Below are 27,392 nucleotides of genomic sequence, written 5' to 3' on the forward strand. Positions count from 1 at the left end.
GTCCCCAAACAGCTCCAGGAGTCCCGTGTGTGGCCCGCTGCCATCCCACTCGCAGCAAATGTCCCACGAGCGGTGTCCCGTGGCGCGGCTGGGAGCTCGCCGGTGATTTACGGGCAGGAAGGCAGGCAGACAAAACCCAACTTCTGAGTTCCCAGAAAGGCAAAGAATTGCAAAGGCTCGGGAAAATGAGATAATGGAGCAGCAAAGAATGGGAGGGGATGAGTCAATAGTCAGCAGCGCTCGTATCTGGGTGTAAAGCAGCACTTTCAGCCCGCAGGACCTGTGGCTATCGAAGAAGCCCCAGAGCCATCATCAAGTGGGGACATTTCCCGACCTCGGCGGGTTGTTTTTATTAATTGCAAACATTCTCCTTCTCCCCTGCTCTGCCCAGAACGCCTGCCAGCGTGCGGGTCCCGGCACCGAGCTCCAGCAGCTCCGTGGCCTCGGTGGCGGTGGGACAATGGCAGCCTTGTGCCGGGCCGGCAGCGAGCTCGGTGCGCGGCCACCCCATGCTCGGGCGGCAGCGCCGCACAAGTTCCCATTGTTTTGCCCCCGGAGCCTCCTGACAAAAGAACTCCCGAGGACTGTTGGGCAAGAGGAATAAAATTAATCGCATTTTTTCGGCCGATGGGAGCCGTTTAGCGGCCTGGAAATGAGTTGCAGAAGTCAGGAGAAAAATACAGATTTCGGCTTGCAGGGCTGATGAATAACATTTGTCTCCCAGCGAGCAGGGGATGGGGAGAGCTTGTGAGCGCTGGGCTTGCTCGGTGTCTGCAGCACCTTGCCCAGGTCTTCTCCAAAACACTGCGCTGAGTTCCAGCAGCCTCGGTGGTGGAGCCCTGCTGGCTGCTGGCTGAGCGCTTGCCTTGCAAATCGCCCCGGCCGGCCGAGCCAGCAATTATTGCCTGCGTGCCCAGCGGCCGTGCAGCGCGCTGGGGTGTGAGGCGGGGAAAATGCTCGCTCAGGAGGGCTCCAAGCAGTGTCCTGGCACCAACTGCAGCAGCGTTATCAGAAAGCCATCTCTCAGAGCACCTCTCCGTGCCCCAGCGCTGTGCCGGTGCTGCCGACTCAGCTCCGCTTTGTTTTGCTAGCGGGAACAGAGATGCTGCAGAGCGTGGCTGGGTGGGTGATGACCTCGGCCTCGATGCCAAGCGGGTGCCTGGGATGAATGCAGAGAGCACAGCGCATTGTCTGCGGGCTGAAATGCCAGCTCTGTGCCACGTGGGGCTGCCGGCTCAGCGGGATAACCCCTTCGGTGCTGCGCCGGGGGAAGAGGGGAAGGAAGGCAGGCAGGACCTCTCTGTTCCTCAACACATTTCCCAACGCATCCCCTAATGCAGAAGAGCCGCGGGTTCCTCGCGGTGTGGGTGTGATTAATGAGCTGCATCACGGGACACTTTGATCCATCTCCTGTTTGCGAGGGATCGTCAAAAACAAGACGGGCTGCTGCCCTCGCTGCTTCTGTAATTTTGTTAATCGTGGAGAGCAGGGAGGCTTCTGCACACTCAGCACTTGCATGCATTAGAAAACATATTTGCAAAACACAACACCACTCGCTTTCATATTCCGAAGCCAGAGAGCACATCCTAGTTGGCAGAAAGCTCAAAGGAACTTTATGAAGACCCAAAAAACCTCGCAGGAATTTAATTAAGCCCGAATGCTGCTAACGCTCACACGTAGCTGCTTGTGCGGTGTCATCTCGCGGCGAAGCTGCCTCCCTGCTCGTGGCTCTGGGTTTTCCTAAAAGCACTCGCCGTGCCCAGTGCCCATGCTGCCGATGTCCCCACTGCCACCGGCAGCTGGCATGAGGTCCCAAACGCGACCCAAACACCCAGCGCTGGGGCACTGCCAGGCCTTCACCTCACCTTTGGCCCCAGCTGCAGAGTTTTTGGGGTTTGAGCATCTTTGGAGGCGATTTAACATTCCAGCCAGCCCTGCCCAGCTCCCCCAGGGCCCGGCCCCGAGCACGCCCCAGCCCCGGCTGTGCCTGGAGCCGGCCCCGAGAAATTGGGGTGAGCCCCGGCAGCCGGCCGTGCCCAGGGAAGGGCAGGGAGAACGTTTATGGAACGGGAGGAAATGAGGGGAAACTTTAGGCTGGATTTAAAAATTAAAGTTTTTTAATTAGCGAATTCTTTAGCGAGGAAGAATTTACATTGGCTTGTACACGATGCCTCATTGCTTAAGGGATTTAAAACCAGACTGCTCTCCGCTCCAAAAAAGTGCTATAAGCAACAGCTCTTTGCTTATAATGAACTGGAAATACTGGCACGGCTCCATCCCCTTCAAATATTTTCCCTTGTATCTTCGGAGGTTAAAATAAATTATCCTGAGACGTACCAGATGTAGGAGGCGGTCGGTGACATTGCTCCGGCTCCCCGAGCCCGGCTCGCCTCCCTCGGCAGCACACGGGGGGCTCCGGTGGTTGTGGGGTGCCCCCGGGCTGTGGGACCCACTGGGACCCGTGCCCTCCTGGAGCCTCCTCCACAATGGAAAAAAAAGCCAATTCCCTCTCCTCCAGCACCAGGGAACCTGCAGCTTGGGGCAAACCCTGGAAAATGCACAGCTGGAATGAGGAACCTGTGCTGCTCGCTGCATGGGGGCTCATTTTGTTGGGCTCGCTCATTTGTCCCAGTCCCTGTCTCGTGAACTCCCGAGTCTCTCTCTGACACGGGGCTCTTTTGGTTTATTTTTTTGCTGAGGAAGGGGAACGGGACTGGCAGCACCCGCCGGCTGTGTTGTGTGCTGTGCCATCAGCTGATGGCTGAGCGTACATTCAATGTGTGACCGCGTCTGCCTGACACAGCGGCTGCGGGGCCGGCTGCTGTTTCCTCTCCTGTTCCGCATCCGTTCAGGCGGGCGCAGGAGCTCAGGAATAATTAAAAATGTTCATTTGTGTGCTCTGTGCTGCCCTGCTAATTAAGTGCTTCAGGGCACGGTGAGTGTGGCCAGATGCTCAGCCTTGAGCTGGGACGAGCACCCCAAACAACGCGCAGCCTTGGTGCCCAGCAGCGAGCTCTGTGCTTGCAGTCGCAGCTCTGGAAAGCACCGAGCAGCCCCAGCAGGGTTCCTCGGGGTGAAACCCTCTGGGATTTGTGCGATGTGAAGGGGTGCAGCTCGAGGAGCCCCAGCACGCCGAACGCAAGCCCTTTGGCCTTTGGGGCTCGTCAGGGGAGGCAGCTGAAAGGCAAACAGCGCCGTGAAACAGCAGGTACAAGGAAATACAACTTCTCCTTGGAAAAAAATAATCTATTTCCGTTAATAGCAGCTCGATTCCAAGTGTACTGCAATAACCACGCATGAAAAAGCGCCTAAGTGCCTGCATGAGGCAACTTGAATGCTTAAGCTGAGTAACAAAAGCCAAAAAAAAGTTTAACAGTGATGGATCAAAGTCTTTAAGCAGGGAGGGCATGTTGCATCTAAGTGGCATCAGGGTGCGCATAAAGGAGAAGTCACTCGTAAAAGCGCTCAGGCTTTTCCATGCTTGTTTCAAGCAGAGGCTCCTCGCATGCAAGGGCACGAGGGACACGAGGTCTGCTCAGCTGCTGAGCAGAAAGCAGTAGGAATGCAGAAGGCGAGCACTCGAGAGCGTGCTGCTCTCCAGCCTCCCTCGGCACAAGCCTCACCTACCAGGAAAATCAGAAGGGCTGAGGGGGAGAGAGTCTTCGCGTGGACATCTTGAAATGCTTTAGCAGAATTATTTTCAGCATTTCTCTGCTTAATCGGTTTCTCTGTCTGCGCGACTCCTACACAGAGCACCAAGGGAGAGAGAGCAGTAGAAAAAGAGCAAAAAATATTTCAGTAAACCACAAAAACTGGCAAGTCAACCAGGGGGCAGCTGGGGAAATACAGAGAGCCCAGTCAGCTACAAAACAAAGCCCAAAGTCTTAGCAAGTCACTTCTGGGCTTTTAGGCAGCAGGAGAAAGCTCCCTAAGTGCTCCCCAAGTTGGTTAAAAGCAAACATTTTGGACAATATTAATTGTCCTTCAGCACGTGTGTTATAAAAGCCAAGGCTTGAAATTAAATATTATGACAGCGCACTGTTGTAAAAGTGACGGGGGAAGCTGGGAGCGGGCCCCTTTGATGTGTGCCAGGGCAGCACGGAGCGAGAAGTCGAGCTGTGGCTGGTAGCAGGGCTGCAGGTGGGCACGGCCTGCTCGCTGCTGCCAGCTTTGGTCTGGAGAAACGGGTTCAGAAGTGACTTTTTTAGAGTTGTTTTTCTGCCCTTCTCTGTAGGGCTCCCTAGGAGTTCTTCTTCATGAACAGCTTGTTCCTGCAGGACTCAAATAATTGGCAGAGCCCCATTTTTTTTCCTTTTCTCCTCCCATGTCTTGTTATTACTGCGGATTTATTTACCCAGGAACTTAGGTTGATTAGGAGCCATCGGGAAACGTCCCGTGGCTTTGGTTGTGTTGTCACCTGGAGCAGGGGCTCCGCAGACGCTTCTGTTCTGTGCACAGCTGCTGGAAGCAGAGGGGCTGGGCACTGCTGGTCCTTCCCCTGAAATCCTTCACCTCTGGAAGCCGGGCAGCCCTCAGGTGCAGCGTCCCGCTGACAGAGCTGCTCCAGGAAACGGAGGAAGCATCCAAGGCCGATTTTCTGACTGAAACCCCGAGTTTCGGTGCAGTTACCGACCTGCAGGCGGAGGGGGAGGCGCTGCCCGGTGCTGCCCGGCCACGGAGCCTCCCCGCCTCGCCTCAGCGAGCTGCCGGCGCCCCCTTCAGCCTGCGGGCGGCCTGGCACGGCTCGGCACGGCTCGGTTACGGCTCGGTTACTGCTCGGCTGGGCTCTGCCAGCCCCGGGGCACCGTGTGGCTGCAGCCCGCAGTGGCTGCAGCAGGCGCCGTTGGCACCCAGCACGCTGAGGTGCAGGCGCCGCCTCCCTTCCTGAAGGAATATCGGCATATTCTTCCAGTGAATCTCACTTTCTGGTGTATAACCTTTAATTATTTCCTCACAATTCCTTTACATTCCGATAGATAGCCTTAATTTTACCTCACGATCCTGTCGGGGGGGTGCGCCCCTCACGGAGCACAACACCGGGGGGCTCTGAGGGACCTGAAAGACCTCATAGACCGCCTGCCCGGACCACCCCAGACCCCACAGAGCACCTTGAGCCCCTCAGCTTTGTGCTTTGTGCTTTTATAAACCTTTGGGCTTTTATCCTATAGCTGAGAGGTTAAATTAGTGCCCGGTATCCCTGCCCGGGGGGGGGCAGCCAACATGGCGGCGGGGCAGCGCCCCCGCCCGGCCCCGCACCGCCACAAGATGGCGCCCGCGCGTGACGCCACACCAGCACCGGGGGGCGTGGCCTAGTGATGGAGAGGGCGTTGTTTATGCAAATGAGGGGGGCGTGGCTTGTGCACCGGGGGCTCGCCCTCCGCCCAGCACCGCCGCGAGGACCCCGTGCTGCCGGGCTGCCCCGGTGCGTGCCTGCCTTCCGCAGTCAGGCGCGGCGCTGGGCAGCCGCGGGGGCCTCGCGGCGGGGCGGGCGCTACCCGGTGCTGTGGCGGCGGCGGCGGCGGAGGAGGAGGAGGAGGGGAGCGGGAGCGGGCCCGGGGGGCGCCGCCGCCGCGATGCCGCTGTTCGCCGCCAACCCCTTCGAGCAGGACGTGGGTGAGAGAGCGCCCGGGAGGCGCGGGGAGGCGGTGGGGGGGGCGGGGAGCTCGCGGCCGAGGCCCCGCGGCGGAGCGAGGCCTGGTGGCGGGGGGAGGTGGGCCCCGGGGCGCTGCCTCAGCCCCGCGGCGGGCCGGTGTGCGGCTTCCTGAGGGAAAATGAGCGACAATAAAGGCACTGCTGGCTCGTGGGTGCCGGAAGAGGAAAGGGAGAAGGTAGCGGTGAGGGCCGGGGCTGTGGTTGCCGTCAGGCTGCGGCTGTAGGCTGAGGTGCAGTGTTCATGGCCAAACCCAAACACTCCAGGAGTATTCTTCTATGTACTGTATTTTTATAGCAGTGTATTTCTTGTAGTACTGCAAAGGTGGCAGGTTGTGCACTTGTGCTTTCTTAAACTTTGTGCTATACGTACAGACCATAACTGCTTGCACGTACTGCTTCTGTCAGGATTTAACTCTCTTATGTTACTGTTTTTTCTTCATTTTGCTTAAGAAATAAGGTAGGTACCAAGCACGTAGGTGAGCCCAGCTGACGTCCTGGTGCTGCAGGGAAGGAGAGCTCCTTTCCCGTGTTCCCTCCACACGGATTTTTTTGAACTTCCCCCCCAAGCTGCTTTAACTCAGGCGTTTTGGCACAAAGCTTATTTCACAGAGCTGTTTGGCTGATGGGTCAGATCATCTGTGAAGGTGATGACTTTGGGAATTTGGCGATTTAAACCATTGAGGGCTGCAAAGTGCTGGTGAAAACAAGGGGCAGGGCTGCCCTGAAAAGGCCCGAGGGAGGAGCAGGGCCCCGCTGCTGGGAGCAGCGACAAGTCAGGTCGATGCAGCTATCTGCCTGGACCACACGTTTCATACTGTGGTTTGCTCAGGGCACCTCTAGAAAGTGTAGATAAACACTCCCTCACTCTGCCACAGCTGGCTTTGTTTTCATGGTGCAAAACGTGCAGGGCTGCCTGCAGTCCCAGCTCCTGGCTGCTGCCTGTAGCTCACCTGTAACCTCTGGGCTAGTTTCGGAGGAGTTTGCTTTCCTTCAGCTGGTTCTCTAGCCCAGCCCTTGAGTCCTTCACAGGGTTAGAAGCGATTTAATTTCCTGCCTGATGCTCCTGGTAGGTCATTCACTCGCACGTGCTGTCCTCCAGCGTAACCCTGGCTGCCACACAGCCTTCAGCTCTCAAGTAGCTGTTCCTCCAGCGGGGAAGAGGTCTGTGCCTCCTCAGCTTTCGAGCAGCTGGCCTGCTGTTGTAAGGTTGGTGGCAGCAGCAGGGGAGCAGGAAGTATTTGTGTAGCTCGAATGACTCCCAGACCCGCCCGCGGTGTCACGGGTTGGTGGTAGCTTGGAGATTTGTTTCCTTGTCCTTCGCTGGGGTGTTTGGTTCTGGGGCTGTTTGCTCTTTGTGCTGCTTTCTCTTGGTGGCCCGCGTCCTCCTGTGCCAGAACTTGGTGTGCTTGTCGTTCTGCTCTGGTTTCCAGCCACCGAGCTCGTGTTTCTAGGAGGATCTTTAATTGAGTTTGTGTTCTGTCCTACGGTCACCTTTGGCTGTGTGATCCAGCCCTGATTGCTTTACGTTCCTCCTTACACAGTGATTTACTCGTCCTTTCTATGGGAGACACCTCCCAGCTTTCTGCTGGCTTTCTCCTGACCCTTCTCCCGCGGTCGGTGTCAGCCAGGGGTCGCAGCATTGATTTCCAGAGCGATTCTGGAGGCGCTCAGGAAGGGAACGCTCCCCGCCCTGGGAGTGCTGTACGTCCCAGCTCGCCTTCCTCGCCTCGTGGAGCAAGCCAGGAGCTGTGGCTAACAGCTCGCACGTGGCTTCCCCTGAAATACCTCCCTGCCATCTGAACAGAGCAGCTGGTGCTTAAATTAACCCCAGGGAAGATGGCCTCGCTGGGAACAGCACCTGCGTCTCCTCAGTACCTCCCCTTTCACTTCCCAGTGATAATTCTTGCTTCAGCGCTTGCTCTAAGGCCTTGCAGATGCTTGAGGACAAGCTGATTGCGAGTTTTGGTGTCATTCTGGCTTGGATCTTTCTCTTTCACTTCTTTAAATCTTTTCCAGCCCGCAGACCTTACCTTCATCTGAGTGACTCAGCTTCCTGGCCCGTGGAGCTGCAGTTCCATGTTTGATACAGGAGGTGGTTATTGAGGGCTCCCAGACCGACAGTCAGTGCTGGTTGCTTCTCAGGCTGTTGGCCTGCTGACTCCGGGTGCTTTCCCTCTGCCACTCCTTCCCCAGGGTCATTCAGTTAATTACCCGGAGTCATTCAGTTAATTACCCGGGGTCCTTCCAACCAGGGCTGCCTTTCAGCGAGGACCAACTGGACCATGCTGCCTTACTGCAAGTGCAAGCCTCATGAGCACAGCGATCACCTTCATAATCGCTCATTAAGGCAAAGCTAGATGACTTCTTTGCCTCCTCTCAAATCTGGGTAGGCGAAGGCGAGGTAAACAACAGAAGGTGTGGGGTTAAGTTTCAGGTTTACAGGAATTTGTTTTTGTGGTTCCGAAAACCAGCAGTCAGGATTGTCCTCCAGGTTTTAGCCTTTCATTTTTGTTACCCTGGCTCTGTTCTTACAAACTTAGAGTGGTGCTGTGTAACACCCCAGATGCAAGATTGATTGTGCCTACAAGATTTTATTTTGCATACATTTTGGAGGCAAATCATCCTCTAGAAGGCTGTCATTCCACTGATCGGGTTTAACTAATGGCACACCAAGCTGGAAGGCTCCTTGCGCGAAGTCCATGTGTGACTGCTTGGTTTTCTCTGTTTCTAGTGTAAAAACTGACACAGGGAAAAAAAATATTGCATTTGAGTATTTATTTTTTTTAGCTGACGTTGTTTGGCATTGTTGGCAAGCTCAGGGCAGAATAAGAAAACACTTTGCAGGTGAAGGCTGGGCGCTGGGCAGCAGCAAGGGCGAGCTGTCAGCAACCTGCCTTGCTCATTTCCCCTCGCTGCAAGTTTTTCTCCTAGCACTGAAGGAGCCCTGGAGAAGGCATCTTCCCACATCTGCTTCCTCTGATCCAAGTCCCTGTCTCAGCATCTGCAGAATAGTTACCCTCCAAGATGATTCTTCAGCTGGAGCTTGTGCGAAGCGCGAAGGCAGATGCTGCTAATCCATGAATCCATCGTGCTGGCAAGGAAGGAAACCTCAGAAGCTGTGTGAGGCTGCTGCAGGGCAGCCTGTGGGACTGTGTCTGCCCGTGGAACGGCGTGCGTGGGTCCAGGAGGAGGGAGCTGCTTTTGGCACACAGCTGTGCACATGCAAGGAGAAGTGTATATGCTGCTTTTTTCCCCACAAAATTTACGGGCTCGCACTTCAACTGGCCTGTAAACAACCAGAGTGCTCCGCATCTCCTACCTGTCTGTCCCACAGCTCTATTTCGGCCCAGTTCTTTGCTGCCACGTTTCAGAGGAGATGGCTTTTGCAAATCCAATGCGTGTGTCTGCTCAGAGCACCTCAGATGTGTTTTATGGATGCTGTTACGTTTTTTTTTAAAGAACCTCTCCAGAAGTTAGTTACCTTATTTGATTGCTTTTCCATTTTAAAAGGAGAGTAGCGGAGGAAAAGAGGAGGGAGTGTAGGAAGGGAGAAGTGTAAGGGTGTGGATTTGAGGTTTTGGAGTCAATGAGGTGGGAAAGAACGCTAAGACACGTGGCGGTGCCTGTCTGCAGCCTTGTTTTGTGAGCTGTGCCCACCTGTATCAAAGCTCTCCTGTGCCTCAGGTGAGTTTGCAGCCTCCTGAGGCATTGCTGGGACTGGAAAAACCAAAGTGTGGCGTTGGTCGCTGCCACCTGTGGCGTTTTGAGGCTCCAAAGACTCAAGTGTGAAGCACACCCTCGTGTTTTCTCAGCTTCCATGCCTTTCTCTTGACCTCTTCCCATTTCTTGCTGCTCACAGTTGGCTTTTTGCTGGTGGGCAAAGAGGTGTCTGCAGCAGGCAGCTGGGGGTTCAGAGCAGAAACAGCTTTCAGCTGGGGCTGCCACAAGGCAGTGGGATTAAACCATGTGCCCGGTGTGTTGTGTGGGTATTGGTGCTGGTGTGGTGAGCACAGCTGCTGCTGCTGTTAGATGAGATGGATGAATTTGGCTGGCAAGCCCTGCTGGCAGGATTTGCACCCCGGGGAAGGAGGCGTGCAAGGTGATGCTTTTCAAACAGCAACGTCAGCTGGTGGAGCTTCACAGCAAACAGCAGGCGAAACTGTGTGCACCAGGCATTGCGTTGTGCTGTTCTGGTGTCTCCTCTGTGCTGGTTCAGTACTCGCAGTTCACACACCCAGGCGATGCCCTGCACATAGGGGTTCTTTGTTTGGCTTTCTTTAAATAAACAGCACGGCAGGCTGTTTCAAATCGCAGGCCCTCCTTTATTTTCAAGAACGAGCAGTTAATTTAGTTTTAGTGTCCTAAAAATATTGATGCACTTAGAATCTAGCACTTGTGTCTTTCCTGGGGAAGTATTTTAAGGAGCTTTGTGCGGTAGGAACATGCTTTCAAGCGGGATTTGCTTCCCTTGAAGACTAATTCCAACCTGTGAAGGTAACGTGTGGCCCAAATTGCCAGCTTCCATTCCTGCTCCTTGGTCTGCTTTTACATCTGTAATGAAGGTTTTGGGGGCTCTGCTGTGCTTGTGTTTTCTTGGGGAGGCTGCTTTGCTGCCAGGGAGTGTTTGTTGCAGCTCCTGGCTGCAGAACAGAGCAGTGGAGCTGGTTATCAGGAAGATGCCGAACTGCACACCCGAAAATGCATTTAGCCAGGGCAGTGCTGCTGGAAGCAGGCCGAGTCATTTTGGACCAGCTGCTGCCACAGAGCGCCATCGTGTTAATAGTGGCCATCATGTGCTGCTTTAATCTGCTCAATAGCCTTTAAAGTGCTGAGTCCCAAAGGGACATAGTGACTTCTCTCACTCAAAATCCTATAAAAGTAGTAATGATGGTATTGCCAGCATCGTTTATGGAGCGCGTTCTGATGGAATTCCTACGTGGCATAAATATCTGAGGGCTCTTAACCTTGCAGCTTAGTCAAAATGCTAAAATGGCATGTTAAAATTAAATCATAAGATGGCAAATGTAGTGCATAAAATATTGATTTTGAGTTGTTTTAATAGAGCTGTAATGTTTACATGGCATTAAAATAATATGGTTGCACCAAAAATGGGAGATACAAATGGCATTATCCCTTGTCTGCTAACATGGTGAATGGAATGCTGTAAGTGTTAAGTAGGGACACGTTCTTGAGATGAAGCAGTTTGGGGTTTTGTTGGCCAGTTTCGGGACCTTCAGTAATCCTTCCATTTTACTTACTTTTCTCTATGCTTGTGACATTCAGATTTCTTGAAAAAATCTAGTGCAGGAATGTTGTAAAAAGTGTATTGAAGGAGGAGGTGGTTTTCCTTCAGAGGTCTGAAAGGATTTTTTTTATTTTCCTTGGAAATAAGGAAATTATATATGATGTATTATATATCACATATACACCATACATAATATACAATACATATAATATCTATCATATTCTATATTATATAATTATAACGAATGCAAAGATTGGAAGGCCTTGAGCAAACTCCAACTTAGGGTTATGGCCTAAACTTGCAGTAAGTAAGCAAAGTGTACAGAAGCAGTTTTTTCATTAATTACAACATTACACTTAGTTTTTACTTTCTGGATCTTCAAAACACTTGATGCGTTTGTTAGTCCCGTGCTGTTCATCATTCCTCATGAAAATACATGCAGAACACTTCATAAAACAGCAGGAATTAGCACTCTGGAAGACACAGCCTCTCAGCGTTTTATATGGGGAGTTGCCTTTTCTGTATGGCTGTGAAGGCATTTGCTCCCTAGAATCTGAATTTAGTAGGGTATTTTTATGCTTAATCGGTCTTGGTTTTCGTTACAGAAAAGGCTACAAATGAATACAACACCAGCGAGGACTGGGGTCTTATTATGGATATATGTGACAAAGTTGGCAGTACTCCCAATGGGTAAGCTATGTCTCAGCATCACAACGTGCAATTTCATGTTCTTATGAAGAATAATACTGTTTCAGAAGAAATGCATCTCAAAATGCTGCTGATCTGGTGCTTCTGTAAGCTATACGGACGTGTGCAGTTGGCTTTAAAATTCTTTAAAAGAAATATTCCAACCAGACGTCCAGTAGAGAGATTGGGAGATGTTGCATGCATCCCAATTTTATGAGGCTTTGCACAGTAGACCAAGTTCATTATATTTAATGATCTTGCATTCCTTTTGAGAAGGAACTATGTTGATAGGAAATGGTGAACTAGTTTCTTTGGAAAAAAAATCTAGTTAGGACAGTTTGCTATTTATGATGAGGAATTTATCTGTTTGTTGATTAGAAAGGATGGGACTGATATAGGAGAAAAGAGAAAAAAAGAAAAAACAACTGAGGTCAATGCCCACCTCGATTTGGATCAGTTTAGCCTAAGTGGTAATTCAGTGATCTTGTAACTGCCAGAAGTATCTGCTCATTTTTGAGGTAATTTTTTACAGTGGAAAAATGCTTCAAATTTTGTAGTCAACTTGAACTGGTACATACCTTGAATTCTCAAGTGATCTTAATTTTTTTTATCATTTATTTGTAGTATTTAAGGGTACTACACTGAGAAAGTTCTTTTTGTATTAGTTATGTCCTGTCCCACAGGGAAGAGTGGCAGATCCCTTCAATCTGGGAATCTTTAGGCCTCAAGGGAAAAAATGTAGAATATTCTTTGGGTCCTTTTTTAAAAATCTTTAATGCTAGGAAATTTATGTGGAGGGAACTATTTTAAATCCTCTCCTTCTGGGGAAAAAGGGAATGTCAACGCAAAAAAAATCTTAAATTTTTATAATCAAGTGACTTGAAAATGAGATCCAAGAGCTAACAAGCTGTGAATGTGTTTTAAATTAAATCTATAGAGAGACTTACAGTAGTCAATTAAATAGCCATTCAGTCACTGCTGCTGCAGAGGTATTTTTTTTAATGCAGATATTTCTTTTGTTGTCTATTTCAAATCTGTTTCCTCAGCGTAGTAGCAAATGCTCTCTTTGTGACCTGTCAGCAGTACTATGGAAATTAATACAAAATGCCAGCATAAAAATGGAGTCTGCTCCAATTCAGCACGTTTAAGAACAAACACGTTGTTAAGCGCTTTGTTCAGCCTTGCTTTGGAAAAAGTTTAGGTTAGGTTGCATTTACATTTTTTAAAATAGAGACGGTTTTGTTTGCTTAGCAAATTTCAGTATCTGGTTTCATTCATTCTGCAAATTAGGTCAGTGGCATCTATCGCTAATACTTTCTTTGTTCCTTTTTTAGAGCAAAGGATTGCCTTAAAGCCATCATGAAGAGAGTAAATCATAAAGTTCCCCATGTGGCTTTGCAAGCACTTACAGTGAGTAAACTGTCCCTGTTTCCCAAAACCTTTCTGTTCCTTTAGGTGATGGAGCTGGGAAGTGTGTACTGATCAGTTAATACCTTTCTGTGTATCTTCAGTAGTCACTGAGAGAGTGCATGCTGAACAAAGGGTGAACTTCCTGTGCATGCTTTTATTTTGGATTACTGTTGTCATACATCTTCACCGTTGTATTTCTGTTGTCAGCTTTTAGGAGCCTGTGTATCAAACTGTGGAAAAATATTTCACTTAGAAGTGTGTTCTCGTGATTTTGCTAGTGAAGCTCGAGGTATAATAAACAAGGTAATTATCTTATAACTTTGGGGGGGAGAATTATTTGGTGATTTCTTTGCTTTCTCTCGTTGTAGCAAAGAACTGGCAAAACTAATGCTCTAGTTAATTTGCTAGCTAATAAAATCTTCTGGTTTTGGTGCAGTTGGAAATACTGCTGGCTGTTTCTTATCCCTGAAATTTGTGTGTTTCCATTTACTGCCTGCCCCAAATTTTAACAAAATTACACAAGCAATTTTAATTATAATCTGTGACTCCTCCTAAGCCCAATTAATTTGATAGTGAAGGCAGCTTTCCCTGAAAAGAGTTGTTATTTGTCTTTAATGAAATTCATAAGCTAAAGTACAAAGGGAAAACAGTGAGAAGGTTAAATTATATTTTTACAAGGAAAAGGAGGAAGCCTTCAGACACCTGAGTTTCTTGAGATTCTCAGAACACTGAATGAGGAGTTAACCGAGAAAGGAAAACCTCAATGGTTGGGGTCAAGCAGCTGATGGGATCTAAATCTAGATGTAAAGAACTGAGTAAGCAGAAACAGCTTTACCGTAATTACTGCTCCAGTTGAAGACAAGAATGACTGAAGAAGATAGTCTTCAAATATATGGGAGGCCCAGAACCATCAGAGGTTGAGCAAAGCAATTAAGGAAACTAATAAAATTGCTGGGAAGCAAAATGAGTTCATGGCTCTTCTGTTTCTTGCTTTCTGCGGAAAAATAGGTCTTGAAGTCCTCCACTTCATTCTCATTAGCCATGGTCCATTCTGAAATAGAACATTGACCTTCATGGTCTGACAGTGCTTGTGGATGTAAAAACAAACCTTTAATCCTGCTGAAGAATCGCCTACTGGAGCATAATTTATTTTGTTGGTGGGAAGCACTTGTGTTTTCCCCTGTCCCTTCCTCATTTGGAGGAGGAATCCTCAGAGGGGCTATAAAATCGTGCTTCCTCCTTTTCTCTGAAAGAAAATTCATTCAGACAAGTGTAACAAATATCTTTGTGCTGATAATGAACCTTCTGGGCTACGTGGTTTATTTCAATTAAATGCATGCTTGAGCCCAAACTCATCAATGTTCTGACTGTTCAGTGTGTTTGTGGGTGAGCCACAGGCTTGCACTGTGCTCTGAAGGACACTCAAATGGGAAATCGTGGCCATGCACTGCGTTTGTGCAGTCCCAAGCTTCCATCTGTACAAGGCAGGTTGAAGCAGATACAGGTGAGCCCACCAGCCCCTGAACCCTCACTCAGCAGCAGGTATCAGTGTTAGTTTGGATGCTTTGGGTTCAAATGGTAGGCTTTTAGTTACTTGGAAGGAAAACTAGAAAGTGGATGGAGTCTGAAATGCTTTAGTCTATGTTTTACCCTTGTAATGTTGGTGTAACAATCACATATATTTGCTGCTGTAATGCAGAGTTTCTCTTTTTGCTCCAGGGTTGTTTTTTTTAAGGTTATTAGAAGATTACCAGCAGCTCAAGTTTAAGTTATGCTTCAGAGGTGTGTCCTTTACTCATACAGTAGGGTGATGCCTGAGTCTGACTCACTTCTCTCATGTGGTTTATCTCTTGGCATGAGGTTGTTAGCAGGTAAAATTTGCAGTGTTGCACAAAATCAGTGGTCTGGCCTGGATTTAGAGCAGCCATAAATCGTTTAGATGAGGGTAGAGGATGGAGAAAGGCACAGAGGTAGGCAGCCTGAATCTCTCCAAACTATTGAGGTAGAAACATGGCTAACATCTGAGAAATGGAAAAGTTTGTCAGTCTTTTTCCTTAACCACCTAAAATTGACATCACTAAAATTACAGCAGTATATATGGGTGAGCTGCCTTTAAATTCCAAGTTTTGGCTGTGCAAGAGAATTTGCCGTGGAGGAGTGCTGTGAGGGTTGAAGGAGGATGCTCCAGAGGCTAAACATGCTGCCTGTAATATCTGAATCAGCGTATAAAAGGTCATGTTTGCTAGGTTATGTTTTCAAAATTTTCTTATTGTCTTATTGAATACAATGAATTGATTATTAAGTGTATTTATGTATTAAAAAAAAAAGGCTTTGTTAACAAAGTTTTACAACTATTTCTGGTCACTTTGATGTGGAAGTATTCCTTTCTATGCAATTTTGTCTTCTAGGCTCATCCAAAAGTATCTGAGAAGCTGAAAAGTCTAATGGTGGAGTGGTCAGAAGAATTTCAGAAAGACCCCCAGTGCAGCTTAATATCCGCAACAATTAAATCTTTAAAAGAAGAAGGTGTAACTTTTCCTGCAGCTGGATCACAGGTAAAAGCTGGTTAGGAATACATCGTTCTGCTCCTGTTAAGCCTCTGGCAGTGAACAAAATGAAAAGCTGTCCATGGGAGGTGCTTTTGGTCAGAGGAGAGGAGGATCCTTGTTCTAGTCTGGTTGCCTCCCGACACTGAGATTCACTTCATTCTGCTTTTTTTATTTCCTTGCCTTCCGAAGAAAAATATGAACAGACTAATAGCTATTTCATGATGTCCTCATGAGTTGTTTCATTTTAGATCTGTCTTTCTTCAGATCATTTTTTAGAGCTTCGTCGAGCTGTCGCTGCCTTAAATCTAAGCAATCCTACACCCACACTTTGTACTTGGTGTTTCATGGTTCTAATTGCTGACTTGGAGCACATATCTTCTATTTTTCCTTCACAGAGCCTCATGAAACAAAGGGCAGGATCTAGAACTGAGGCATCTTTGAAGCTGATCTGTTCTGTGCTTTCCTTTCCTAAATCCCCATCTCCTGTTTCAGTTTTCTGTCTGTGTCAGGAGTTGCCCTGGCTCTGCAGTGGTGGGTGCTCCAGTCCCTAACCTCACTTGCTCTCTCTTTTCCTTGTGCTGGTGTGTTATGCCTGATCATCTAGCTGGCAGATACGGTGACAGGTTTTCTTATTTTCTGCACTTTTATTATTGATGCTTCTAAATATTTTTATGTTCAATATGAGTTAGGCGAAGATCAATCCTGAAGATTAGAACTGTCCCTTCTGTTGAGTTTTCCTTATGTGAAGTTTACTTGTCTCTGTATTAAACAGAGTTGTTTTTTAATACTTCGGCAATCTTGCCTTTCTCTACAAAGATGTTTTCACTTCTGAATCTAGGATGAGCATTAAAACATATGGTAGAAACGTGGAAGATTGAGAGAGCTGCAACCAATTGTACTTTCTTTCCTCCAAATACATACAAAGTTATATCTTTGCCTTTACCTCACACTCTTCACTGCAAACAGTAAAACTGAGGGTTATTAGTTTCTGGTATACTTGCACAGAATTGTTTTCTAGGACCATTGATAACCCCAGTGTCTGAAACTAGGTTCTTCCTGCAGGATGACTTCCTTGATGGAGTGAAAACTCTAAGAATGATTTCTCTGCTGTTGTGGAGACTCAGTTAGGCAAGTCAGCAGCTCCTAACACTCGCTTTTTGTTCCCACACTCCCAACAACAGAGACTGAGGGTGTCTTCTGGTGTGACATGGGGAAAAATCTCACTTTTTAGCAAGTCCGGCTGCAGCTTAGTAACTTGGGTTTTCACAAACGTAGGACTCACAAGAGCTTTCCTTCCCTTTTGAGGGGAGGTATGGAGTGCAAAGGCAGAAAGTGTAGTCATTTAAACAGAACTCATTTAAATAACGATAGTAAGTATTTAAATGAAATCTTTTAAATAAATTAGATTGTTATTTATTTTACTTTGCTACTGAAAACAAAATAAAACATGGATGAGATTCTGGAGAACAGTAAATTTTTTCATCTAGAAGATCATCTTGGGTCAGTAATGAAGTATTCTGATAAGGCAATTAATCAGGAACAGCTTATTACTAATTTTTTTAAGTATATAATTATAGAGCTTTCTTCTTCCTTTGTACCATGAACTTATTCTATTGTTAACACATTTGCAGGCTACCACAAATGCTGCTAAGAATGGTTCTTCGTTAAGTAAAAACAAAGAAGATGAAGATATAGCTAAAGGTAAATTACTAGTCACAGCCTTGGCTTGTACTCTCTTGTTAAAATGCATGGAAATAAGCTGCAAGAACTGAACGCGAGGGCACAGCGGGTTGGGAATTAAAGTTTATGTTAATCATGCCCGAGTTATGAAACATTTTAATGTCTTACCTTTTCATTCTGTTGTAGGGCAGAGTAAAGCTGTTGAAATGTAATAAATGGCTCATAGTTTGGAGAAAAAAAAATAATATAAACATGATCTTTATGGTTAAAATAAGTATTTCTTTTAGGAAAGCAAACTGCCCTTGTATACAGAGATAAATACACAGACTTACTTGTTTTATTTTCCTCTCCTAACTGTAGCTATTGAATTGTCATTGCAAGAGCAGAAACAGCAACAAATGGAAACCAAATCCTTGTACCCATCTGCAGACATTCAGCAAACCAGTCAGAACTCAAGGAAGGTGCGAGCTCTCTATGACTTTGAAGCTGTCGAGGACAATGAGCTCACCTTTAAAAGTGGAGAAATTATTTTTGTTTTGGATGACAGGTATAACGCGCTCAGATGAAGGTGCCTTTATTCCACAACTGTTGTGTTGTTAGCAGCTTTTTTTCCCCCAGGGCTTTCTTTTCCACAAGCACATATATTGTCACTCTGGCCTTCCCCGGATCCTTTATCTTCTGCTATTTGTTCCATACCCCAAATTGTTTTAACCCTTGAAAAAAATTGGATCTTACACTTCTTTGAGGCCATCCTTGCCCTCCTCCCCCAGTTCATACATTTCCCCAGTGATGAGCCATCTCTCTAAAACAGAGCCCCACCCACCACCACTGAAACACTCTCTGATGCTGTTGGAGCTTTTTGGTGGCTGTAATCAAAGGAAGCTGCCTTTTCTCTGTCAAGTTTTCCTGTGCAGCTTGCTTTGCTGAGGTTCAGTGGAGAAGCAGCATGCTGTGATTCTGATGGACAGCATCCTGGTTAACCCTGGCTTGCTGCTTTATATTATAAAAAAAAAAATAAATACCGGTGGGAAGGAGAAAGTATCCTCTGCCCAGGTGAGCAGACTGCGTGCCACTGGCCCAGTTATCGCTGCTGTTTGTGACCTCAGGGTGGTTTCGGTGCAGAGGGAACCTCTGTGTGTTACATTAATTAACCATTCTGTGGGGGAGGTCCACTTTGTAGCTTTTAAGATGTTAATTGGTTATAACACATCATAATAACTATGCACATTGCAGTACTGAAATTGTTAGATCTCTGGCTCTCAAGCATCGCATTTGCTAGCAACAAAACTGAGGAAAAATGCTGCAGGTAGTTACTGTCACTATTGTCACTGTTGCTCCAATGACAGCTAAGAAGCAGAACCTGCTAACGCTGCTCTGATTTAACAGGCTGTGACAGATTAATTATATTTCTAATGTTAGTCCCCACTTGTGTACTTCTTGTAAACTTTGAGGTGAAGCAGTAATGGGCTATCATCTAATCACTGAAGAACTGAGGAGTTGTGCTGTAAGCTTGCAGTGATTGCTGCTAAATGGTTTTACTTCCCCTGAGCCCGCTCTCTCTCCTCCCCACGTCCGTGCCCCAGCTCCTGCTCTTGGCTTTGCTGGGCTGCTAATCTGTACAGATGTTCTCCTTTGCCTCTGTTATTGGGCACCTAGGAAATAGTGTCTCGGATATCACAGGTTTTCTGTCAAAAGCATAAAATGTTGTTGATGGTCAGGGTTTTGTAACAAAGCTTTATTTCCCCAGTGACGCCAATTGGTGGAAAGGTGAAAATCATAGAGGAGTGGGATTGTTTCCATCTAATTTTGTGACTTCTGACTTAAGCGTTGAACCCGAGGCAGGTAAGTTAGCTGCTCAAAAGCTGACACGTTATTTTTAGAAAGGCAGTCTTGTGGTGGAAGTACTAATTAGCCCATCAGCAAAATCATTTCCTGAAATCAGCCCAAGGAAAGAATTGAGGGAGAAATCCTGACATTGTTTCAAGCAAGCAAGTGGATACCACTGCTGCAGTGCATTTTAACGATACATTTTGATTGTAAATTGTTACCTTCTCCCTGCTGCAGTAATTCAGTTCATTTTGCCATAATTCTTAGAGAGTAACATGATACTTCTCCAGCAGCTAGCTGCATCACTGCTTGATGTACTTACTCAAATTTCTATCTCATTTAAAGACTTGATGCTAAGCAATTAAAATGTGTACTTTAAGTGAACATAGTAACGCAGCCACAGGAAGGAAACTACTGTTTGTTCTTCCAGCAACTGTGGATAAAAATTGTGTTCCTGAGGATACTACAGAAGAAATTAAGAAAGCAGAACCTGAGCCTGTTTATATAGACGAGGTATGCAGTCACTTTCAATATACAGAAGTACTGATATTTTTAAGTGATTAAGACATTGCTTTGATGCTGTCAGTTGAGAGAACCTTTTTTTAATATAAAGACCTTTTTTAATTTGAAAATTAAAACAGTCTCTGCCATGCTTCAGAAACTGCTGTTATTAATCTTATCTCCCACCTTTCAGGATAAAATGGATAAAACACTGCAGGTACTTCAGAGTATAGATCCTACAGATTTAAAGCTTGATTCTCCAGATCTTCTAGACTCAGAAGGTACTTTGAGCACTAAGTTTGCTAATTCTTGTATTTCTTCTCACAACTCTTTTCCATCGATTAAGCTGGTAATTCTTTTGTTCAAGGTGTGCAAGAACAATTGAGTGTACTTTGGGTGGGGAGAGTGTTTAAGAGTGTTTTCTAGAATGGAAAAAGTGGAAAATAAGGGAATATCTTCAGTACAGGAGGTCTAGATGGATTCATAGGCAGTATTCCAGTGAAAGATGAGAACCCCATAAACCTTGGAGGTGGAAGCAGAAATGCAAAATTTTTTCTGGTTTTCATCAGTAGTCTTTTGTTTGCGGACGTAAAGTGAAGAGAGGGTGACAAAGCAGCATAACCAGGGTTTTTCTCTGGTTTGGAGGAACTGGACGTGCCTGATAACCAGGGGCGCTGTTCAATTCTGTATCCTTAGCGTACTTTAAAGTATATTTTGGCTGGATTTAAAATTGAGTTGTGAAGTATGTTAACTACTTTGACTCTTTTGTCGTTACAGATATTTGCCAACAAATGGGTCCAATGATAGATGAAAAACTAGAAGAGATAGATAGGTGAGTCAGAATGTAGCTTCTGTATGATTTACTAATGCTTCAAATTGTATTTTTTTTTTTATTTATTTCCTCCTTCATCTCCCAAGGTAGAAAATCTTGCAAGAAAAAATTAGACCATTCTGCTTTTACTTTTTAACATTTACTACCTACACCAGGACTTCTGTACTGAAGACTTTGTCGCTGCTCTCCTAAACATACTGCATAAGTTACTTGGTGTATTTTATCTTAGCACTTGCTTGTAGGCTGTTCTATCTGTCTAGAACTTGACATTCTCATTCTGATGCTCACTGCCCTCCACAACAGGAAAATCTGTTCGTCAGCTTCATTACCCTTTTCCCCTCAGACTCAGGGATATTTAATGGTGAAAGGAAAAATCGACTAGTGTTGTGGAGTTGCCTGCTTTATTGCAACTAGGGAGGGATGGTTGTTCACCATTTTGGCTCTCCTTTGCTGGTAGAAGGAATGGAGTGGGTTCTGACTGTTTTATGATACAGATGTGTTAAGGAATCAGCCATCTACCTTTCAAGATTTTTTCATGCATTCTCAAACCTGTTTAATGAAGTGCTTTCCTTTTTTACCATCTAACACTAGATGTTAGAGCGACTTAATGTTTGCATACATGTGTTTTGAAACAGAAAACATTCAGAATTATCTGAACTGAATGTGAAAGTTCTGGAAGCTTTGGAGCTCTATAACAAACTGATGAATGAAACACCGATGTACTCAGCCTACTCAAAACTCCACCATCCCGCACAATACCCACCTACATCTTCTGGTGTTTCAGTGCAGGTCAGTACCCTTTTCTGGAAATAGAGACTTTCCTAATATAGATTTCTATTTAAAAAGATGACACCAAAATGAAGTGTAGGCTTTCTTGCTAGCCTACGAACAATCTGACATTGCCTGGTGACTTTCTGTAGCCTTTAGAATAAAATATCACTTAGGCACTAGAACAGAGTACTTTAATTTGCAGTTACCTGCTCATACAATAAGCTATAGATGTTAATTTTGCTCACTTTAACATAAAGATGATTGATTAAAAATACTTAAAAGATTCTTTCTGTGATTTTTTTTTTTCCTAGTGAGAATTGTGTGTTTCAGCAGCTTGGTGGATATTCTTGCGATGAGTCATGTTCTCAGTCTTAAAGTAAAATGTTACCTTCTTATCTAATAGCAGGGATGTGAGTGAACTTGAATATTAGTGCATTAATCATGAGCCCAGTGCACTTTTGCTAAGTATAGAAACCTTCATCTGGTTTTAGCTTTTTTTTTTTTCCCAAAGGGGGGAAAAAAAAAGGTATTGCATTAGTGGGTGTAGTTGCTCAGAACTGATTTACAGTATCTCTTGTGTGCCACATTGGTGTCCTAAGAAAACAAAAATAGAGGGGAGAGGGATTTTAAAGATCGTTTTTTAAAGAAAGCATAGAATGAGTGTTTTTACTTCAAGTGAATTTTACTTTAATGCTAATTGTTCAGTGGGAAAAGAATAAAGAATAGTTGCCATAGCAACTGCTAGATCTGAAAATCTGTCAGTTAAAAGTAATTCCATGTCCTTAAATTCTGGTAACGATGAAAAATTCAGTATATTTGGAGGTTAAGAAGTAACGTGAGCCAAAAGGCAACGGGAGTTTACTATTTCTTTCAAGATACATGCTTCCAGCAGTGAAAATGTGAGATAATGCTACTCGTGCTGGGCCTAGCACAGTTACTTGACACAAAACTGTCTGTTCCTTCAGTGTCCCAGTACTGTCCCAAGTCCAAAAGCAATGAGCAGCACAGACTTCTATAAGCATGTTATACCACCTGCTCTATCTGAATTTTGATTGAAAACTTGTGTTATCTCAAATCAGAAATGACAGAAACTAAAGGCTTTTTTAATTTCCTCTTATGTTAGAGTCTTAGAATATTCCTCTGTTTTTATTCCCAAAATGCATTAAATAACAAATCTTGTATGGTGCTCATCCCACTCGACCGTGTTTGTGCATCAAAATGTGTGAGGGCTGAATATTGTAAAGTCAAGGCAAATTAAGGAAGAAGAAACAAGGTTTCTGATAGGGACAAAGGTCTTGTACGTGATACAAAAGGATCTTCCAGATAGTAGGGACAGACCTTGTTAGCAGGGCATTTTTGAAAAAGGTGCCTGCTGATGGCAATAAAGGATGCCTATTTACTACTCGTGTGTTAGGAGAAGTTGTGTGTTGGAAAACTGATGTTTATTGAGCCTTGGAATCCTAATGTATTTGTTTATTGTAGTTGTATTCTGTGCCACGTTTGCTGCTGCTTAATTGAAAATAAAAGGTATGCTTTTTTTTTTTTTTAATTAACAGTCATATCCTGTACAGCCACCTAGTGGAAACTACATGATCCAGGGTGTTCACCAAGTCACCGTTTCCCCAGGTTATGGCCTAGGACCTGATCAGATGGGGCAGCTGAGGTCTCTGCCTCAAAATATAAATTCTTCTGGAGCCGCTCAGCCTGCTCAAGCTGCCTATTTAAGGTATCATTTCAGCAAGCTCTTACGTCACCCTATTCCTGATGGTAATTTTACTGCTTTGCCTAGAGGCCGTATCTCCATGAGGTATTTACAGTGACGTGTAATGCTGTTTAACCGCTTTGAAAATACACAGATTGCTTTTGGGCTAGGCAAAATTCTCACTTGCAAATCTGCTTGTCAGAGAAATAGATGGGAACTTGTCAGAGTTAGATTTGTTTTGGTTTGTTTCGTTACAGCCCAGGACCAGATTCTGTGCTGAACCAGACGTACGTGAACCAGAACGCAGCTCTCCCGTCAGCTGCCAGCACAGCTGCCTACAGCCCGCAGCAGATGGGAGGGTCGGTGGATATGGCAGCCTACCAGAACAACGCGTCCAGCTTGCCCCAAGGACCAGGTTATCCCATGGCAGTTCCTGCTCATTCCGTTCTGCAGCAACAAACAAACTACCACCAACAGCCCCTCCTTTAGACACAAACCAGGCTCGTATTTCTAAAGCAATGAATACAATTTGCTGAACCTAATGATTTTTATTAATGCCTGTCACAGATATCAAAATGCGTTTTCCTTTTTAAGTAACCCAACTTAGTGCGTTAGGGCAATGCTGAGTAAAAATATACATCAGAACCGGTTGTTAATCAGTTGCTTCAAGGTAGTTTGAACTAGATTAGGTAATGGTTTAAAATAATTTTGGATTACTTTGAGCCCTTAGTTCAGTGGTTTCAAGAAATGCTGTTTGTGAGTCTGAATATAACTAAAAAAGATTGGCCCAAAATAATTTTCTCTTTTCATGTGTTTCTGGCAACTTGAGGACGCATCCTCAGTGTCATGCGTTGCTCTCATTACGCATTGTCTCTTCTGGTGTCTCACTGTCATCTTTCTATCCAGGTAGCTTTAGAAAATCTCTGCTGATTGAGACACCTCCTTCTCTCTGTGCTGCTGTCGTGAGCTTTATGATACGGTGTGCACTAGATAATTGGAACAGCTGCACGAGTTAATCAGATGAGAGCTGGAAGAGAAAATGATTTGATACTGTGACAGAGAGGACCACGTACCTACAGAAGTATGAGGAATGATGTTTTTGCAGTGCTGCCTATTAGATTTTGGGAAACTACAGGGAACTCTGATGTGTTTATCTTGAAAGAAATGGTGGGGGGGTTGCTTGAACTTGCTTTTGGCAGAGGTGGTACACGCGAGGGATGCTCCCAGCAGACTGTGGGTGCTCTGGATATGAGGTCTTGTACAGAATGTATTTTTTCCTTTTTTTGTTGTATGTAGAAGTGAAGGAGAGCTGTAGTTCTGTGTGGTAAAGGAGGGGCTCAAGAATGTTTGAAGCTTAAGACTGAGAATCCACCTTTGTTCCGTTTCCACTGGGGAGGCAAGTGGAACAGGAAGCATCTTTATGGGACCAGGGGGTTCTTGCCTCTCTAGGATTTCCTTTTGCTGCTGCCATCTACGTGTCTAAATAAACACTGGTTACAGAGGGAAACTCTTAAACCAGTTGGGAAAGGTGCATTTAACAGACCACGTATAGGCAGACTATGCGTGCTTTGTGATTGTGCTCCTCATTTAATAAAAGGAATGGCTGCATACTGAAAATACCAGACGTCCTTAGAAAAGGAATTGCCTTGGGACTGTGCAAGTGAAGCATTTGGTGGCTAAGAAAAGAAATCTAAGAATTTCTTCCCTGATGCACTTTTAAATGGGTAGGTTCTTTTTTTTTCCTTTAACGAGGAACAGTTGAGCTGAGTTACCTTTCAGGAATGTTTTTTCTTTTCTGGTTTCAGCCTCTGAAAAAATCACTTAATTCTCCTGTTTACCTACTCACTTCAGCGTAGTCGTATTTATACATATTTTAACAATTTTACGATGAGTAATAATCTTTAGATTGGGAAAATAATGGAAGCAAATCACTGATAAAACATCTTGTTGAATGTCTGAAACTCCAAAAATGTCTAAATAAGTATGTTTGGTGTATAATTTTTCTACCAAATGAGAACTATCAGATTGTAGACTGTTGCTGAGTAATAAAAAACACCGTTCACTCAGTGCCACCTCCATTGCTTTTGCATTTTATTTAATTACTTAGTATCATGACTTTATTCGATTGCAGCCTCATGCTTATGGAATAAGGGATTCAGTACCTGCTCTTTAAGTCATTATTTAAATCTGTGCAGTTAGAAAGAATCTATTATCTTTCCTTTTAAAAGATTTTAATTTTCTTGTATCCTTCCCTCTGAAGTAGCTTAGCATACATAACACGTTGCAATACTGGAGTACTTGGAGAACTTTTTCCTTGCATTAAGAGGAATAATTAATTTCAATGCTGCTGTTCAAAATTCTTATTGTTTTGAGATTTTTTTTTAAGGTTTTATTTCGTTCCAAATTGGTTTTTAGTCAAACTAGACCTTGCTGTCATTTATATAGATTTTCCATGTTTATTAGTAATGAGATAAAGGTAGAGAATCTTATTGGATTCAAAACTTTGATCCAGCAGAAATGTTGAGTATCCTAAATGGAGATGGCTGGACAGATGTGATTTGATTACTTCTAATTATTTTATGAATATAAATAATGTATATACTCATTTGTCTGAGATTTTCTACACAGCTACATATATGCATACTGTTAAAGCCTGAAATTTTATAAAAGCCAGATTTGTGATTGTCATCTCTTATATTCTGAATTCTGTGATATGCAACTTGTAGATAGTGTAAAATAATTTAATTATTAAAATAGTGTATTTAGAGGGTTTTGGTGTTAATAGGAACTGTTTTTCCTCCTCAAACTTCTATACATTATCATATTTATTTTTAAGGCCTGATTGTAACTGAACATGCTGCCAAAGGATTTATCTAACTTCGGATTTCTACACTAGGTTTATTCCTACTGTTTTATAACAGGAATCAAGGGTAGATAACTTCTGCTTTTTCATATAAACTCTTATTAGTTAACATAGAAGTTCGTGCAACTTTATAAGGAGAATTTTATTGTAATATTTGTTTCATGGGTGTTAAAAATATCGATGCTCGATACGTTTTCTTCTAGTGTGGATTGGCAACCTATTACGTCTAAGATATAGTCAACTGAAAGCAATGATTTCATGTCTGTAATGCCACCGTTCAGAGGTGCGTGTTGAGACTCGTTGGTATTTCATATGGCCTTGATGTGACAAATGCATTGTCTATTAAATTTGGTATAAAAATTACAATCTTGAAATTGTTTCTGTAACAGGTAGACCTTAAAATAATGTTCTGTGTTCATTTAGCTTTTGTTCATTGATGTCCATAAGCTTGTGGAACTGTAATTCTTTGGAAGGCTGTCCTTTAGAAAGGAGTGCCGAGCAGGACCTGGCTGTAGCTGCAATCTCTTACAGTAATTATTTTCTGATAGGAAGGGTTTTTTCTTATTTTTATCTATGCATCTTTTCTAAGACATAATAGGCACTACTCTTGCTTACATTGAACACTGTGATATATTTGTCGAATAAATAACTTTTTAGAATTTATGGCTCTTACCAGATAAATTTTACATGAAACTGACTGAAACTGCTTTGAATCAGTGAAAATGAGAAATGAAGGACAAGAAACATAAATGGGCAGGGTCTGAGCACTTTGGATTTTCGTCTCTCTGTTGGCTCCACTGGAATTGTAACGTCTGCCAGCTGGCGAACTGACCCCCAGCACACAGCATGCCTGAGTTCTGGATGCAGGTTGTGGTTCTACTTCTATTTTGCCTGGGGTTTGAGGTGAATATGTACTGGTTAATAGATGCGTCACAGTTCTTACAGAAAATTATCTTCAAGAGTTTGCAGTATTAAGGGTAGGGGATCTGTTTTAATGGAATATCCGTTTGGCCTCTTGTCTGCAATATGTGTGCATTGCCTTGTGTGAATAAAACAAAGTTTATTTAACAAACACGGGCGAAGAGTCTTCTGTTTACTCCTTAGGTTAAATCCTTGCCAGAAAGACGAGGCAAAAGCTGCCTGAAGTGCCACTCACAGTGTGAATCGTGAACTTCACTGCTGCAGCCTTCACCTTCCTCCTTCCCCAGCCCGCTCAGCCATGCGCCCACTTACCTCCAGCTCAGCGTGCTCCCACGCGCTCCCAGCAGTGCCAGTGCTCTGGAAAAGGCGAGCCTAATTCCAGAGCTGCGTTTCACCTCTGCTGGATGAGCTCCTCTACTCGGCAACCCTTGCTCATTACCTTTAGTTGTCTGTAAGCTGGGCTCAGCATGGTAGGGAGTGCTGCTGCGTGCTGGTTGCTAACCAATGCGTATGTTAACCGCTACGGGGAACAGAAGAGAATAACCCTAAAGAAAATGGAAATGCACACAACTGCCACAAATGATGAGGCGTTTATATAGAAAAAACATACAATGAAACTTTAAGAGCAGTGTATCGCACATCCTGAGAATGAACCGTAATTGCTTAGGGCTTATTATAGGTTTTCAAGGAGACGAATTACCCAGAAGGATTCGTAGCTCAAAGTAAGAATAAATCCTTGTGCTTTAAAGATG

General features: G+C 45.0%; 1 protein-coding gene and 1 long non-coding RNA gene across 4 annotated transcripts; one reads left to right on the plus strand and one right to left on the minus strand.

The window, feature by feature from the left end:
* Nucleotides 1–2,095: 2,095 nt before the first annotated feature.
* LOC137858759 (uncharacterized) lies at nt 2,096–5,240 on the minus strand. The gene is made up of 2 exons (XR_011097982.1): nt 4,355–5,240; nt 2,096–3,743 (listed from the first exon to the last, which is right to left on the minus strand). It is a non-coding gene; the product is annotated as an uncharacterized lncRNA (long non-coding RNA).
* A 206-nt stretch (nt 5,241–5,446) lies between these two features.
* On the plus strand, nt 5,447–26,791 carry STAM2 (signal transducing adaptor molecule 2). 3 transcript variants are annotated; one of them, XM_068686928.1, is made up of 14 exons: nt 5,447–5,613; nt 11,503–11,587; nt 12,919–12,994; nt 13,202–13,297; nt 15,403–15,549; nt 17,175–17,244; nt 17,584–17,770; nt 18,971–19,065; nt 19,481–19,563; nt 19,745–19,832; nt 20,329–20,383; nt 21,019–21,172; nt 22,711–22,880; nt 23,114–26,791. In XM_068686928.1, the coding sequence occupies exons 1-14, from the start codon at nt 5,574–5,576 to the stop codon at nt 23,343–23,345; spliced, it is 1,578 nt and encodes a 525-aa protein (XP_068543029.1). In that variant the 5' UTR covers nt 5,447–5,573; the 3' UTR covers nt 23,346–26,791. The 3 variants fall into 3 exon arrangements, with proteins under 3 accessions (XP_068543029.1, XP_068543031.1, XP_068543030.1); XM_068686930.1 differs by having other exon boundaries at nt 5,491–5,609; XM_068686929.1 differs by having other exon boundaries at nt 5,513–5,632.
* Nucleotides 26,792–27,392: the final 601 nt, after the last annotated feature.

This window comes from Anas acuta, chromosome 6 (genome assembly GCF_963932015.1).
Source record: "Anas acuta chromosome 6, bAnaAcu1.1, whole genome shotgun sequence".
In the NCBI taxonomy this organism is placed as follows: Eukaryota; Metazoa; Chordata; class Aves; order Anseriformes; family Anatidae; genus Anas; species Anas acuta.